The sequence below is a fragment of the Nipponia nippon genome, unplaced genomic scaffold (genome assembly GCF_047370975.1).
Source record: "Nipponia nippon isolate SJK-2023a ecotype South Korea unplaced genomic scaffold, ASM4737097v1 scaffold_23, whole genome shotgun sequence".
NCBI classification, from domain to species: Eukaryota; Metazoa; Chordata; class Aves; order Pelecaniformes; family Threskiornithidae; genus Nipponia; species Nipponia nippon.
In genome coordinates this window covers 7,033,249-7,047,980 of record NW_028262340.1, presented here as the reverse complement: position 1 = coordinate 7,047,980, position 14,732 = coordinate 7,033,249, and the positions used below count along the sequence as shown (strand labels likewise).

Below are 14,732 nucleotides of genomic sequence, written 5' to 3'. Positions count from 1 at the left end.
AACCCTATAGCCAAGCGTTGCTCTTTGTCTTCTCAGCTAAATCCGGGAGCTGTCACTTAGCCGCTCCCCACACCAGCAGCCCTGCTCGTAGCTCACCAGCGGTCCTCGCGCAGGGATGAGCGTATTGCTGCAGGCTGAGCTCGCGTTCTCCCTCGTTGTTTGTTTTGGCGTTGAAAGGTGGCCTGTTTGAAGACTCTGAAAAACCACCGATGATATTTTAACACGTTCTTTGAGGAAAATCTTACTCAAGGAACAAATTAAAAACTCCAAATTCTGGAGACAGAATGAAGCAGAGTTGAGGGGCAGCTCTGAAAGTACTAGGGACCCTGATAAAATAGACTTTATATCTTAGCTCTGGCATCACGTTGGCCTAACAGTATTGCTGTTAGTGACGGGGAGGTATGACGCAGCAGAACTACATGAAGGAACTTGCGCAGCAGCTGGGTCACAGTGCTAACCAGAGGCCTTACACTTGCTGGTTCAGAGGATTTAAAATGTCCGTGTATATCTTCTCTCTTCTCGGGCTGAGACAAGGAGAGCTGTGAGACACGATTATGAGAGATTTTGTAAGAAAAAGGTGACAAAAGTAGTCAAAGGTTTGAAACAGCGTCCGTATGAGGAGAGCATAAGTTAAGACTCTTCTCCTTAAAACATACAACAGAGGGTTAAGATGACAAAGATGAATGAAAATATTAATACTAAAAAGAATAGATGATAATTACTCATTACTTCTCGTAATACAAAATTCAGGAAAGCATTCAAGTGATCATGCAATGGTTCAAAATGAATGAAAGAAAAGTGTTCCTTCACTTTGACAGCTCAGCTTATACCAAAACGTATTCAGTCATGCCTGCCCAGTAGTGCCTGTTTATTGCTTTCTTAGGAATGTCTGAAACCAGCCACTAAATAAACCTCACACACAGAAGTCCTTGTAGTTCTAGTGCTGATGCTGCTGGGTTTCAGCTTTGTTTTATTTGGATGCTGAAGCAAACAAAAGTTCTTAGAAGTGGATCCTACTGATACAGGCAGGGTGACTCAAATCGTGCCAAATTTGATAGTGGAATTCATTTCCACAAGGCCTTGTGGAGGCCAGAATCACAAAGTGTTCAAAAAGGGATTAGGCAATTTAACAGGGATGGGACTATTAGTGACAAAAAAGCGTTGTGTCCCGCTCAGGAAAAGCTACGGGCCACTCTCAAGAGACAGGATACTGGGCTGGACAGACCGTCAGCTTCATCCAGTACGGCAATTTTATGTTCTCTATATCCTCTTTACAGACTTCTAGCGGCTGTGAGAAGCCCACTACTGATGCGCTGACTCCTCATCCAATAAAAAGTAGCTGGAAAACATCTGGCTCACAAACTGGTATTGCAGCCTCAGAGCTTCGCTACTTTCAAACCTTCACTTCTCCTTCTGACACCACAAAAAATATCACCTGCTTCTCACATTGCTGGGAAGGGTTTATCCTGAGCACTGAAACTGCAAGGCTATCTCAAATAAATGGAAAAAGAGCAGTCTCTGTTCTTTTACCCCACCCCAGACTCTTCGATACCACCCTGGGCAGCTGGATATGTAAGCTCACCCGCTATTGCGGCTGCAAGCCTTCAGTTGCTTGCAATAAGGAAAGTATAATAGTTGCAGCCAACCAAAACATAAGAGCCGCTGTTAGCTCCTGATCTAATTATACACTGACATAATTTGGCTGGAGCTGGCGTTCACTAAAGAGATGTCGAAGTACATGATTTCACTCCATTATGCAGCAATGGCAGTGTTAACCCAAGGGAAATTCCTGGAGGAGATTAAAACATTCATAATTCATTTCAGATGCTTTGTGAGCTTCTATCCTAAACGAGCAGAGGATAATCAATACTCTGATGCCTGAATTTTGGAGGCAGCTGTCTTCCCTTATATCATTTGGCAAAGGCAATAATCTGCCCGATCCAAAAAAGAGTTTGTGACTAGTTGCCGTTGCAGTAAACAGCTCCAACTGCGTAACCCCGGCATGGGTCTCCCCATTGTCATTGCGATGGCATGGTAGGATGCTATATTTAAGACTCCAGGATGGGCACTCAAACATGGGGAACATTCTTCTGGGGAGAGTCATTCTTAGTGTCATCAACAGGGAGAAGGGAACGCTCCTTTGTCCTTTCTCTTTCATGAGGACGGGCACTCTCACTGTAGTCTTCACAGGGTGAGTTTGGTTTATCTGTAAATAAACTACTGTTTATAGCAAGATTTTATAAGATCTTCATAGCAGCATCAGTTATTTTGTATGATCACTTTATTTGAATTGCAGTTCAGAGACTGATTCGTGATTGTATCTGCTTTAAAGTGTCATTACTGTTTTTCCAGTGTTGTTCTTATGAAATATTGTTTTACTTCATGTTTTCTCACAAGAATCTATTCTGGTTTACTGGTCTGTTTAGAAAAAAATATATACTTGGATTGATAAGTGTATGTTTTAGCAGATCCCAACTCTATATCTTTACAATAAACACCAGATTATAAAGCACTGAAAATTTTCCAGGTAAAAATAAAAACATTATCTAGCAAAAATTAACCTGGATCGGTAGCTGTTCATGAAAATGGAAACAAAGATCTGATGCCCAGTAGTCATTCTGCACCTGAAATAGTCCTGAAAAGAGCAGGACCCTACGAAATTACAAAGAGATTTTTTCCGTAGAAGCCTGTTTTGTTTTATTTTCTGTCTTATACTTGTCAACATTTCTTTGTTTCTTCCAAAGTTAATGTCTACTGAGGAAATATTATTGTGATAATTCTGTATTTTCATTTGCATTTTGGGATATTTTGCATTTACCACAAAAACTCCGCTTTTCCATACAACTGTGCTTTTCCATGGACTGTTTTTTAAGAAATTTGTTTACATTAACAGAAAATTGTACTACTGGTAAAAGCTCGGGGGTTTGTATTCTTAATCATTTTAGGATTAGAAAGCAGTAAAACTAAAATCCAGGTGCAAAATTTGCCAAGGGAACATTTCAGTAATGGAACATGAGCTAGGGAAAGATTTACAAGTATGCCTGAACAAATATTATTCAGCAACAATTGCATTTCCAAAGCTGTTTTTATAAAGTAACCTAAGCTCTTAGAACTTGAAAATCTGAACCGTTTAAGGATTGTGCTGTACGTTTCTCAACCAATTGCAGGACAGAGTGAGATAAGGAGGGATACACTTTAAAAATTTACCTTTGTTTAATGCCCCCTCGTTAGTCAGTACCTAGAAGCGGCACGCTGCTTGTTCCCCGAGGAGAGGCTGCAGCAACACCCTCGTTCTTCAGCAGCTAATGCAGGAGATGGGTGGGAGCCATGAGCGCTGATGTTTGCTCCCCATGTTTCACCTGTAGGAGAGGGATCTCTCTGGGAAGGCTTCTCTGGTCACGCTGGGGAAAATCCTGCTGTGCACTGAGCAGCTCCTTTAAGGCTAACACTTTGAAGGATGCTATGTTTTCTCCATGATTTATCAACCTTTTTCTAAGACCTAAGAAGAAACAACTGATCTCTCAGGATGCAAAGGACTGGATAAAGCATTATCCTCTTAATGAGCACAGAACTGAACTAGAACTGTTCTTGTCAGCAGCCTAGATATGCAGATGGGAATACAGGCTGAAGAAGTGCTCTGTTTCAGCAATGGCAACTGGAACTGGCTAGTTCCAGAAAATCCACTTGGATTTTCCAACTACCACAGCCACCAAGTGATTTCTGCAGAGCAGCCTGTGTGTTTGCTTCAGCAGCATTGCCTTATCTAACCCCTGGCACCTCCAGGCAGGGTCAGAACATGGTGCGATCACAACCTGGGTGGCAGGTCACAGGCGATTTGGCATCACAGGTACCCCTGCAATAAAGCTTCCAGACCAAAAACCTGCTTCTTTTCTAAACTTTTCCTCCGTATCTCACTATCCGATGTTCTATACCTTACTTTGTCCCTAACCTTCCATGTCCCTCTGATCTCCCTTCTTCTGATCTCCTTCCCTCATTCGTCTGCATGCTATATTGGGGGTCTGATCTAATGGAACTCCCTGGAAGAATATCCACCGGATTTACAGCATAAGATCAGTCCTAGGAAAACAAATCTACCCACAAAATGCTGCCTACTTACTGTTCTGTTACAGCTTCAGCTGCCTTTAAAGACATTAATTTCTTCATCTGATTCCATTTTTCATAGAAGCATCACGAAACAAACCCCTTTCACAGTTTGAATGCCAGAAGATAGTATTATGTGAACTTTCATTCACGGCCCTTGAACGTCAAAGCAAAGCAAGGGCTTAATGACAACTTAAAGAGATCCTGTTAAGGTGTCTTATCTGAAAGCCACTTTATGTTTTATTCTATTCCAGCAAGAAAGTTCATTTTTGACGTCCCAGCATGGGAAGCCGAACCTTCTTCCACCACAGAGAGGAGGAGCAAAAGGAGGAGAGGCAACAGAGCTTGCAAATGACCTCCACAACTAGAAAGAAAAAGTTCAAAACCAGGTAAGCCACAGAGCCAGGGACAGGCTGAGTAAATCAGGTCCAGACAGGACTTTCTACACTCACACTGAACATTCACAGATTTGTTGAATTTTGAGTTTATTAAATTATGGAACCTTGTCTGGATTCTCTTACATGTGTCTGTCTCTGGAAGTGAGGAAGAAGAGACTTTCAGCCCTTCAGAGTTATCGATAGCAGCTGCCCTCGCCTTGACCTCCGAAATACCACAGTAAGTCAGAAATCATTATAACTCAAATACAACCATTGTATGCAACCTTGCCTTTGTGTATAGGGGTCACAGTTTCCAATTCATTTCGTTGGAAGCAAAAAGAGCAGGTTCAACCAAGAGGTTCTTCCTTTAAAAAGAAAAACACCAGACCTCAACTGAAATGCAGGAAACGACTTTATATCACCTTGGTACCTGTGATAATGCGTAATATTGCCCTGCTCACAAGCAAGGGCTTCAGAGAAACCAGGTTTCATAGGAATTAATAGAAAATACAGTCAGATTTATAAATTAATGGTAATAGAAGGAACTCCCCCTCTTTCCTAGAAAATCTTGGCAATGATCCTTCTGTCATGGCTGAACAACCAAAGTAGTTAGCAACATCCCTCTTCCCTTTAATCCTTCTCCCAGTTCCCCGCCTGGGATTAAAAGTGGTCATATAGTGGATCCCCTTCTTGTGCCGTTAAAGTGTTGTATTTCACGGTAGCACTGCTGGTTCCTATGAGGCATAGTTGCCTGACATTCATACCCATACTGCATGCAAGAGATGTTTCTGTCCTTAGCGCTTGTTCTGATTTCACCAAAAATATGTGCTATAAAACAACAAAAAAGACCAAAACAAAATGAAAAGCATTATCCTAACTTCTGTTGGCTTTTATCATCCTCTGTTGCAGGGATTACAAGATAAGAAGAGAAGCTGCTATCCTAGAGCTAGAACAGAGGGGGCAAAAGAGAGTTTGGTTTGGGAATGACATGGAAAAGTTGGAAATGGAGGTTATTCGGAACTGCAGACTGCTGCGTGTGAGAGCTGACCGGAAGGCCCTTCGGAGGAAGGTCAGATCAGACATCTCTATTGGTAGCAGAAATGCCAACAGGATTAAAATTGCCAAGACTAACTAGCATTCTGGAGAGGATACTAAGCCTAATCAGGTGTTAGGACAACCTCAAAACCATTAGAAATAAGGCCTTATGGTCCTGCCACTGAAGCATTATCACACACGTCCCTTTGTAAAAGACTTTGTGTAGTTAGAACATAATCCCCTTCTATTGCCTTTATTTAGTCTATCTTTGTCACAGGCTGTAGAAAAGGCACGCGTGGAGAAGGAATACATTGAGCTGCGTTCGGGGCGACCGCCTATGTTCTGGATCCCCCTCAGAGTACACGCAGTCTGGGAGAGGATGGAAGTGAAGCTGGCATGTACAGTCCTGGCGTCCCCACCGCCGCAGGTTACTTGGTATGTCAGTCGATAGCTATGGCTTGTGCTGCCCATGTGGCTAACAGTCTGCGTGCGTTTCAGGAAGCCACCAGAGGAGTAACATCTGTGTCCTGCTAGAAAGAAGGAAGGGAGAGCTTCAGAAATCACAGAAAACACTTTCAATTCTCCAGTTCCACTGTTAGGACCAGTAAAGACATTAAGTATTCAGTGGGCCCTGGAGGCAGTGGACAGGCCTACGGGGCTCCTTCTGGGACAGGACTGCTACTCATGTACATTTCCCTGCTTCCCTTGGTGCTGTCCTCCGTCCTGCAGGCAAACGTGGGATTTAAGTCTCGGAAACCAGAATCTGTTGCCAGCACTAAATCACTGCACACATCCACACCATCAAGGCTTGACTACCTTGGATACCATGCAAGTTTTAGCATTAAACTGATACCGCTTCTACAATTTGTAAAATAGAAACGAACTGTTTCATTTACTCAGCTTTGTGTAGTTACCAAACCACAGGAGAGGAAGTGTTACGTACAGGGCCTGACTGCAGCACTTACTATTAATAACAGAGGGATGGAAATAAATGAAAGATCACCTCAAAAACCAATTTGCAAAGTTTACTTTGATCAGTTTGTTAAAGTGATTGACCACTGCTCCCATGGAGGGTTTGAAGTATGCAAACATTTGGATTACTAATGACTTCGTAGGCAGCTAACTCCGCTCTTCTCAGAGCTCCTGATGTCCTGTGTCCTTCCAGAACAACCTCTCTGAATTATTCAAAGAGCAAAGAGAATATGAACCTCCCACAGATCCCCAGTGAACACAAAGAAGCAAGAGACATCTGCTCGAACTCCCTCACCAACCTGCAAAGCAGGGAGCGTAAACTGAGGAGGAAGCACCAAGCCAGCGCTAAGCTGCCCGTAGGCAGTCTGCAAGCAGCCCTAGGGAAGAAGCACACGCAGGGCTATGGTTTGGATTGATGTGGGCGACCTGTAAAAGAGGGAATTGTGTCTACTCTTCTGTTCTGTTGTGCCTCTGTTATGTGTGACATGGTTAATTTTAAAATAAAGTGTGAATTTTACCAGTCAATTTCTCCATTCTTTCCTAAGCAGCATGTTTACTTTGTGTTCCACTAGGTATAAAAACGGAGTCCGTATTGATCCTCGTCTAGCCCCAGCAGGAAAATACAAGATAAAAAACAAGTTTGGGATGCTGACCCTGCACATCAGCAGGTAATGTATGTCCGCTTGTCCGAGTTGTTTTTTTCAGTTGAATAAGACCTGCTCTCCTGAAACTCCCAGTTTGTGTATGCTAAACACCAAAAGAGAATTCTGGAATCTGACCCTGCTTGACTTTAGTGTGTTGTGTCTGAGCTAAACCTCTGCCATTAGTAAGCAACCTCAACAGCAGTTCATGAGGTTTAAAAAATTTAAAAAAAAATAAAAAATTTAGACCTTTATTTGGTTTTGCTCTTTTTAGGCATGGCGAAAATTGTCTCATTCAGGGTAAGGCCATGCAATTAAGAGCACTCACAAGCAGACATACCGGTGTGATTTAGGGTAGATCAATGTAATCAGAACGACATTAGTTCAACTCTGTGAATTATACATGTGCTAAAGATGCATGCCTATCTTCAGTGGAACCAAGTGTTCCACGGGTCTTTTGCTTGTTCAACACTTGAAATGTTTTGCTTCTGTGTATCAAGAGAAAAAAATTGACCACTAAGTATAAGAAATCCTTGTAATTGAAAGGAAAAGCAGGTTCTTTGAATTTGTCCTGGGGTGTATGAAGAAGAACTGAAATCTAAATGGAGGGGAAATTTTTTTTCCAGATGCTCCATGGAAGATTCTGCTGAATATAGTGTTGAAGTTAAGAATCAATACGGCGAGGCTTATTCATTTGCTACAGTGCTTGTCAGGAGTAAGTAGAAAATGTTCCTTTCATTTTAAATTTACAAATTCTTTAGATTCTTTAAAATATTTTCAAGGCTATACATTATATCACAGGAACATACAAGCACTCTGGAAAAACAGAGAAAGAAGTAAGCACTCTGTTAACAGGAGAGGATAATTTCTCTTGGTTATTAGTGAGGGGAAAGCACAACTGGGTAAAATAATCCTTAGCTACCATTAACGCATATGTATATGGCTGATGTAACAGCTTCGCTTTCTCAGTCACTTCTGGACTCAGGCAAAATCTTTTGGATTCCATACGGACACAGCTGTCCTTCCACTGTGCTGAAATTGTACTAAATTTAGATACTTATTTCTTCTGGACTGATATGAAACAGCCATACAGTTAAATACATAAGAGGCTTAGAAAGGGTCTGCTGCATTTCAAAAGATAAGCAAGGAATTGGTTAACAAGCACTGTAGCCTTCAAGGGGATCTCTCAGTGCAATATTGCATAGAATACTGCATTTTTCTCTCAAATCGGTAACTACCAAGAGCAAATACAAGATTTTCTTCTTAGGACCTGTGCTGTTCTTAAAATAGCTGGTGTAGACTCCATAGATACACATTCTGCACGAGCCAAATCCAGACATATGGTGAAGGAAGTAAACTACCAATACTTAAAAAGGGAAATTATATCAAGCTTTAAGAAATATGCAGTGCAGTCTCACAGGATCATAGTTTAGCTGTTCACATTTCATATATATATATATATATATATATATTTAAAAAAAACCAAACAATTTTGTCATAAAAAGCCTGAACAGAATAGACCCTCAGAACTGTAGACAACTAAATGCTTCTAAACAGAGTCCAGGGAGTAATTCAAATGGTAACAGATGAATAGGAAGGGAACAGGTTTGCTTTGGACATCTTACTGCTCATGAAGAGATGGGTTTCTTCAACTGAGTGAACTGTAAAGCCAGCTTAAACTATTTTTTCAGAGAGAAGGGGTCTTCTTTGGTTTAGATAGTATATTTATTGTTAGTGCTTTAATATATTCTTGGCTCTGTCATGGGTTATGTTATTATCATCCTTATTCTTTGCATGCCATATTTTGATCACATCTGAATACCATTTGGGGATACATATGCGTACCGAAGAATGTGACTCCAGAATTGTAACAGAAGTGTATTTTTTATGATATCTTTCAGATCCTTTAATTAAACAATGTCAAAATTCAGCATATCTGGAAATACACAGCACACACTTACCAATTCTAAAGGGACATGTATAATAGCCCAGAAAACCTTCATTTGCAAGCCTTCCCAGATTCCTAAATTCCCCTTACCCTAATGCAGAAATACAGAAAAAGTTACCAAGTGTGCAATGCCTCTCTTCTATAAAGGTTCTTATAGTATGTCCAGAACTCAGGAACTGGGCCTTTGCCATAAAGCAGAAGCAGCTGTCTGAAAAAAAATCCATGGCAATAATCACATACTCCTCCCAATTCCTGTCAGCATCTTTAGGATCAGAGCAGGCATGATGGCAGAATAAGAGCTGTGGTCTATCACAGAAATCCTTGGGTGGGACTGCTCTCTTCACCTCTAAGTGCCCGATTAAACAGTCCTTCATCAGGCCTGATCAGCATTGCAAACAGCTTGCAAACATTGTTCCTTGTGATTGCGGGTGAGAGGCCCACACTGTTCCTTCTCCCTTGACCCTGTCTAATGCCACCCCAGTAACATGATTCTTCCTTTTGCTATTTGCATTTAACATTCTGAAAATAGAGACTACACCAAGGCCTTAATCCTGCCTCCGCTGGAAACATTCCTCATCTCCCAGGCAGGCCGATGGCATCTCTTCTCCTGGCCCCACGCTGTCTGGAATGCCCTTGATGCCAGGGGACAGCCTCTGGGATCCGCGGTTCCTACAGCAGACGTTCACTTTCCCTACAGACATCGCTGAGGGTCTCACAGGACCTGGGAAGAGGCTGTGCTTTGCCTCTTGTGCTTTCCTCTTCAGCTATTAACACTCAGTCCTCATCTTTTGCTTATGAGTGAGCTCTGCTACTGCTGAGCTTCATTCATTGAAAAAATAGGCATTATTTTATGTGCATTTCTTGCGGCTTATAAAGATAAGAAAGGAAAGTATCTCAATTTCATCCTGTGTTAAGTGCATCGGTTCTTAGACTTCAGCCCCAATTATTTCGTTTTGTGCTGCGACGCCAGCAGTTGTCACAGGCTAGATCGGGTGAAGCAGGCCAGCATTCACGTATGATGCCTCCAAAGAATCCACGGCTGCTGAAACAAGTGATTTGGTAGGGGACACGCTTCCCTCGGCTGCAGGAATTACCTCAGTGTCTCAGGACAGATATCCTTTCTTTTGGTTAAAGCTGGAAGTCCCAGTCATTGGCAGTCTTCAAGAATCGCACATCATCCTCTGGGAATGCTGCTTAAACCCAGGGGTTTGGCCAAATTCCACTTTCATTAATGTTTATGACACCAACACGTTTTTCCTTCTTTTTCCGCGCTGTATGTGGCAATGAGTAGCTGTCATGTTCTGTCTCCAAGCAGGGACATAATTGAAGCATTTCAGTTATGGGTGATCCTAGATTGTCATGCTTCTAATTCGGACAGTACCATATCGGTACACTCATATGACAAAAGTTGGAGCTCTCTGTACGCATGCTTTTATTCAGCATAACTTTCCTAGTGCAGCTTCAAAAGACAGAAGCCAAACTGAAAAAAACCTTCCTTAGCTATGAATAACTGTGTGCACATGAGCATTTAAAGCAGTGTTGCTTATCCTGGTATAGTCATATGAACAATTCCCTATGTACTTGTTTGTGAAGGTCATCAGCTGTCAGATGAATTAATGTTTTACCATATGATGGCAGTTTGAAGGTTCACATGAAGAGCTGGTTTGAGGGAAAACCATAGTTTGCTGAGCATCATTGTATGTTTTTGAGGGGAAGATGAACACTGGCATGAGATTTGCTAAATGTACTTTCTTTTTGTCTTATAGAATATTATGGAAAGGAGTCAGGATTTGATTCAGAAATATACAGAAGTGAGTAAATTATCGTTGTTATTATTATTCCTTTTATTTTTATAGCCTGAAGCAATTTGATTCTTTTTGTCGGAGCTATAGCTTTTCCTATTAGCCTGACTGCATTTTGGAAGTGCAAGGCTCAGGCACCACTCTAAATATATGATAATAAAGATACTAGAAGGAGGAAGGTTCTGGGAAGTCTATCGTGCTGACTTTTGCTCTTATTTCATAGGATCCCTTCTGGCCAGAGAGGCAGATTTTGCTTTTCCACTGAAACCCTTATTTGCAAGAGAAAAGGAGCCTTTCACCCTCTCCTGTTACTTCTCTTCTGATTTACTTGAACACCAACAAGACATTACCTGGTTCAGAGATGGTTTGTATGCAACAGCTAAGTTTATATACATATACCTATATGAATATACTATTTGAATTGACAGCTGTGATCTAATGTTCACAGAAGAGAATTAGAATTCAGGATTCTTAAGCTGCTCTCAGCTCTTCTCAGCTACAGATGTTATTATTTAATTTCTGTGTTTTCCTCATTTGTAAAAGGATGACACCACTGAAATGTTTTGGAGGTAATTACTTATTTCTGCTCCTAATAATAGTTTAAGAGCCTTAGTTCTATACAATGAAAGCACCAAGCGTTTGAAAAGCCAGTGGTTCTCTAGTGAAGAAAACTTTTGGGTGTTCTGTGCTGTTCTGCTGGCAATCAAGGATGTCGACCTTAGCCAAACTGGCAATCTTTCTGGGCTATTAAGTTTTGGAAAGCAGAAGCAACCCAGTAAGACTGCTCTTGCCATTCCAGCACTTCTGCCAGAATCAGCTGTGAAAATAGCAGGGCCTACTGAGTTCTAGTGATTTGAGGAGAATTTGGCTAGAGTTTGTATCTCAGACCTGATAAAAATACACGAAATGCACAGTATGTGCCACTCTGCTTGCTTGGTTTTGAGCACCACTTAGGCAAAAGATCCTGCATGCTGAGCAGTGATGTATCCTCAGTTAGAGCTGGCATAATACTTTGGCAGACTTCAGAACATCCAGTTACCTGGTGTGAAGAGTACCTTTCATTCACTAATTCATCTGCAGCCGCATTTTATTACTCTTTTTCGCTTGGACTGCAAGCTCTTCAGGACAAGGACCATGCTTTTTGCTCTGCGCAAAGGGAACAGAGAGGCATAGCAACAAAGCAGGATCAGAGTCCATGACTGTAACTCGGAGGCATAATAATAATATCAGGAGTGATTTACAGATCCCTCATCTTGCTCTGTGGTTTTTTTTGCGTTTGGAAATGGGCCACTGCTGACTCAGCCAGTTCAGGCGGGGTTCCTTCACCCCTTCTCGTGCTTCACAGGTGAGATGCTGCAGAACTCTGAATGTCGGGAACTAAAGTACCAAGATCAGGAGGCTTCTCTGACGGTGTCATGTGCTTACAAAGAAGACGAGGGATTCTACACTATCCATGTCCCCTCACTGGATGGATATAAAGAGCAGACCACTTATGTGTTTGTTAGAGGTATAAGCGGGATTCTGTCCTACTCAGAACAAAAGCTCCTTTCCTAATACTTTGGCATAAAGGATTGCACAACCTCATACACAAGAAATATCTCCCAGTTTTGTGCATGGATACAATTATCAAAATGCCCAAATCTTATTTTCAGTAGTGATTTAAGTATTAGAAAATATGACTTGTATTACTGGGATGTAGGCCCTTAGACACTTAAAATTAAGCTACTGAATGAACATTTTGGTACAGAGAAGAAAAAAACCTAACCGTTATCACTTGGTGTTTCTGTAGATGCTGCAGCAGAAACAGCTGGTGCACCTGGATCCCCACTCAACGTGAAATGCCGTGATGTAAATAAAGACTGCTTGATTCTTTCCTGGGTAGCACCCAGTGATAATGGAGGAAGTCCGATCCTGGGATACTATATTGAAAGGTCTGTATATTAATCATCTTTCAGCAGAAAAAGCTCATGATTGTGTTGTGGAAAAAACAGGAAGGAACTCCCTGGGCTGTGTTTCATTTCAGGTGTGTTGCTGGGTCAGAGGATTGGGTCCCGTGCAATGACAAGCCTGTGAAAACCTGCAGGTACCCTGTCTTGGGCCTTGCTGAAGGGCAGACATACCAGTTCCGAGTAAAGGCTGTCAATAAAGAGGGCATCAGCCATCCTTCAAAAACCAGTGACCCAGTTACAACATATGACCCCAGCAAGGACAAGAGAGTGACAGGTTGGTACTAAGACCAGGAGAATTTTCTCCTTAAGTACAATGTGAGGCTGCAGGTATAACTGAATGCAGTTTGTCCAGATTCTCCCCATTCTCACAAATACCATTGCAACATCCTGCCGTGCTATGCCTTTGCTGAACCCACCTTAGTACTATCCTGAAGAGAAAAAGATCAAAATACCAGTTACGGCATTTCACTGTATGTTCATTGCTTTCCTGACAAGCCCCAAGCATCTTCTTTTAGTAGCTAACATTGCCCTGTTTGACATTACAGTTATTCCGTACGACGAAGGCAGGACGATTGAAATTTTCAAGGATGACCTGGAAGGTAAGCTCAAACTTATACTGAGCCATTCTCTCAGAGAGGAATGATTGTTCTACAACAATGAGATCTGTAATAACATGACTCTGGAGAAAACACACTTAGGAAAATACATGGTGAAACATCATTGTAAGCTGCACAAGGATCAGAAACTATCCTAAACAGCACAGCCTTTTATAATAATCTTGGCTTGCCTCTATGTCCCCAAAGGGTTTATGTCTCCCCTTTATATTGAAGACTCTCACTTTATAGTGGGAAAACATAATCCATTGTAAAAGAACTTTTTTCTCCTGCCATGTTATAACTAAAGCACAGCCTATTCTGACTTCCCATAGGACATATTAAAATTCCCTTGCCACCCACCAATGTTCATGCAAGTGAGGTCAGAGAAGATTATGTAGCTTTGGCCTGGGACGAACCAGATCCAAGAGGCAGAGAGCCACTGAATTATTACGTGGAAAAGGTAAGAAAATAATGTCACATAGAAGGGAAATTGCAGAAGAGAATCATTTATTTCTCAGGTGGTCTATAGCACAGGCAAGGCTATTCACTGTGTTGATAACTGGAGAACTACAGCCTCAGAAATGGCTTGCTCAGCCTCTCTCCAGCTCCACAGTTTACTTGAGCTATGATCCTGACTCTTGACACTAACTCAAGTAGTAACCATTAACAAAGAATAAACAAGTCAGTTTGACACCACAGAACAGTAGCAGCGTTTTAACAGGAAGACTGTTCCTGCCCTAGGGGCCCTTAAGTGTGGAAAAGCTGTGAAGAACTGCACAATAGTTCACTTTCCTGCTCCCCACTAATCGTTTTGCCAGTTAATTAGTATCTTCTACCAATCTCCTTTCCCACCTGCTGTACCATTTCTGCTGCAAAGGGGCCCTCTGTTGCCAAGGAAGAAAAGTTTGGGTATATCAACAAGAAATAACATCATTTACGGTTTTGGTTTGGTTTTTGGTTTGGTTGGTTTTTTTAAACTACTTTCCTGTAAAGATCAGCTTTGTTATTGCTCAGGAGGGTTTTAAGCTTGAGTTAGAACATGAGTTGTAAATCATCACCTTTTTCATTACAGTCGATTGTAGGCAGCAACTCCTGGCAAATGGTTAATCTGGATATGCCAGTTAATTCCCCAAGATTTGCACTCTTTGATCTTGTTAAAGGAAAATCATACTGTTTCCGCGTGCGATCTGTTAACAAGTATGGAATCAGTGAGCCATCCCTGCCCAGTGAGCCTGTAACTGCTGGAGCAAAACTGGGTAATTATTTCATTAATATGCTCTACACTAACGATACGGAAAAGGAGATGTACTA

The 14,732-nt window shown here is 41.7% G+C and overlaps 2 protein-coding genes across 2 annotated transcripts in view; one reads left to right on the top strand and one right to left on the bottom strand.

Annotated features, from left to right (window-relative positions):
• Nucleotides 1-14,732, bottom strand: part of GRHL3 (grainyhead like transcription factor 3) — a 142,571-nt gene that overhangs the window by 103,570 nt on the left and 24,269 nt on the right. The window lies entirely within an intron of this gene.
• The window catches only part of MYOM3 (myomesin 3), a 28,849-nt gene continuing 16,185 nt past the window's right edge, over nucleotides 2,069-14,732 (top strand). The window contains exons 1-15 of the mRNA XM_009470794.2: nucleotides 2,069-2,191; nucleotides 4,356-4,490; nucleotides 4,642-4,716; nucleotides 5,388-5,547; nucleotides 5,791-5,948; nucleotides 7,058-7,153; nucleotides 7,753-7,841; nucleotides 10,841-10,885; nucleotides 11,100-11,240; nucleotides 12,222-12,383; nucleotides 12,666-12,807; nucleotides 12,900-13,099; nucleotides 13,371-13,424; nucleotides 13,754-13,881; nucleotides 14,494-14,677. Coding sequence (XP_009469069.1) covers nucleotides 4,384-4,490; nucleotides 4,642-4,716; nucleotides 5,388-5,547; nucleotides 5,791-5,948; nucleotides 7,058-7,153; nucleotides 7,753-7,841; nucleotides 10,841-10,885; nucleotides 11,100-11,240; nucleotides 12,222-12,383; nucleotides 12,666-12,807; nucleotides 12,900-13,099; nucleotides 13,371-13,424; nucleotides 13,754-13,881; nucleotides 14,494-14,677 — 1,741 coding nt within the window. The 5' untranslated portion in view covers nucleotides 2,069-2,191; nucleotides 4,356-4,383. The remainder of the gene's footprint in view (nucleotides 2,192-4,355; nucleotides 4,491-4,641; nucleotides 4,717-5,387; nucleotides 5,548-5,790; nucleotides 5,949-7,057; nucleotides 7,154-7,752; nucleotides 7,842-10,840; nucleotides 10,886-11,099; nucleotides 11,241-12,221; nucleotides 12,384-12,665; nucleotides 12,808-12,899; nucleotides 13,100-13,370; nucleotides 13,425-13,753; nucleotides 13,882-14,493; nucleotides 14,678-14,732) is intronic.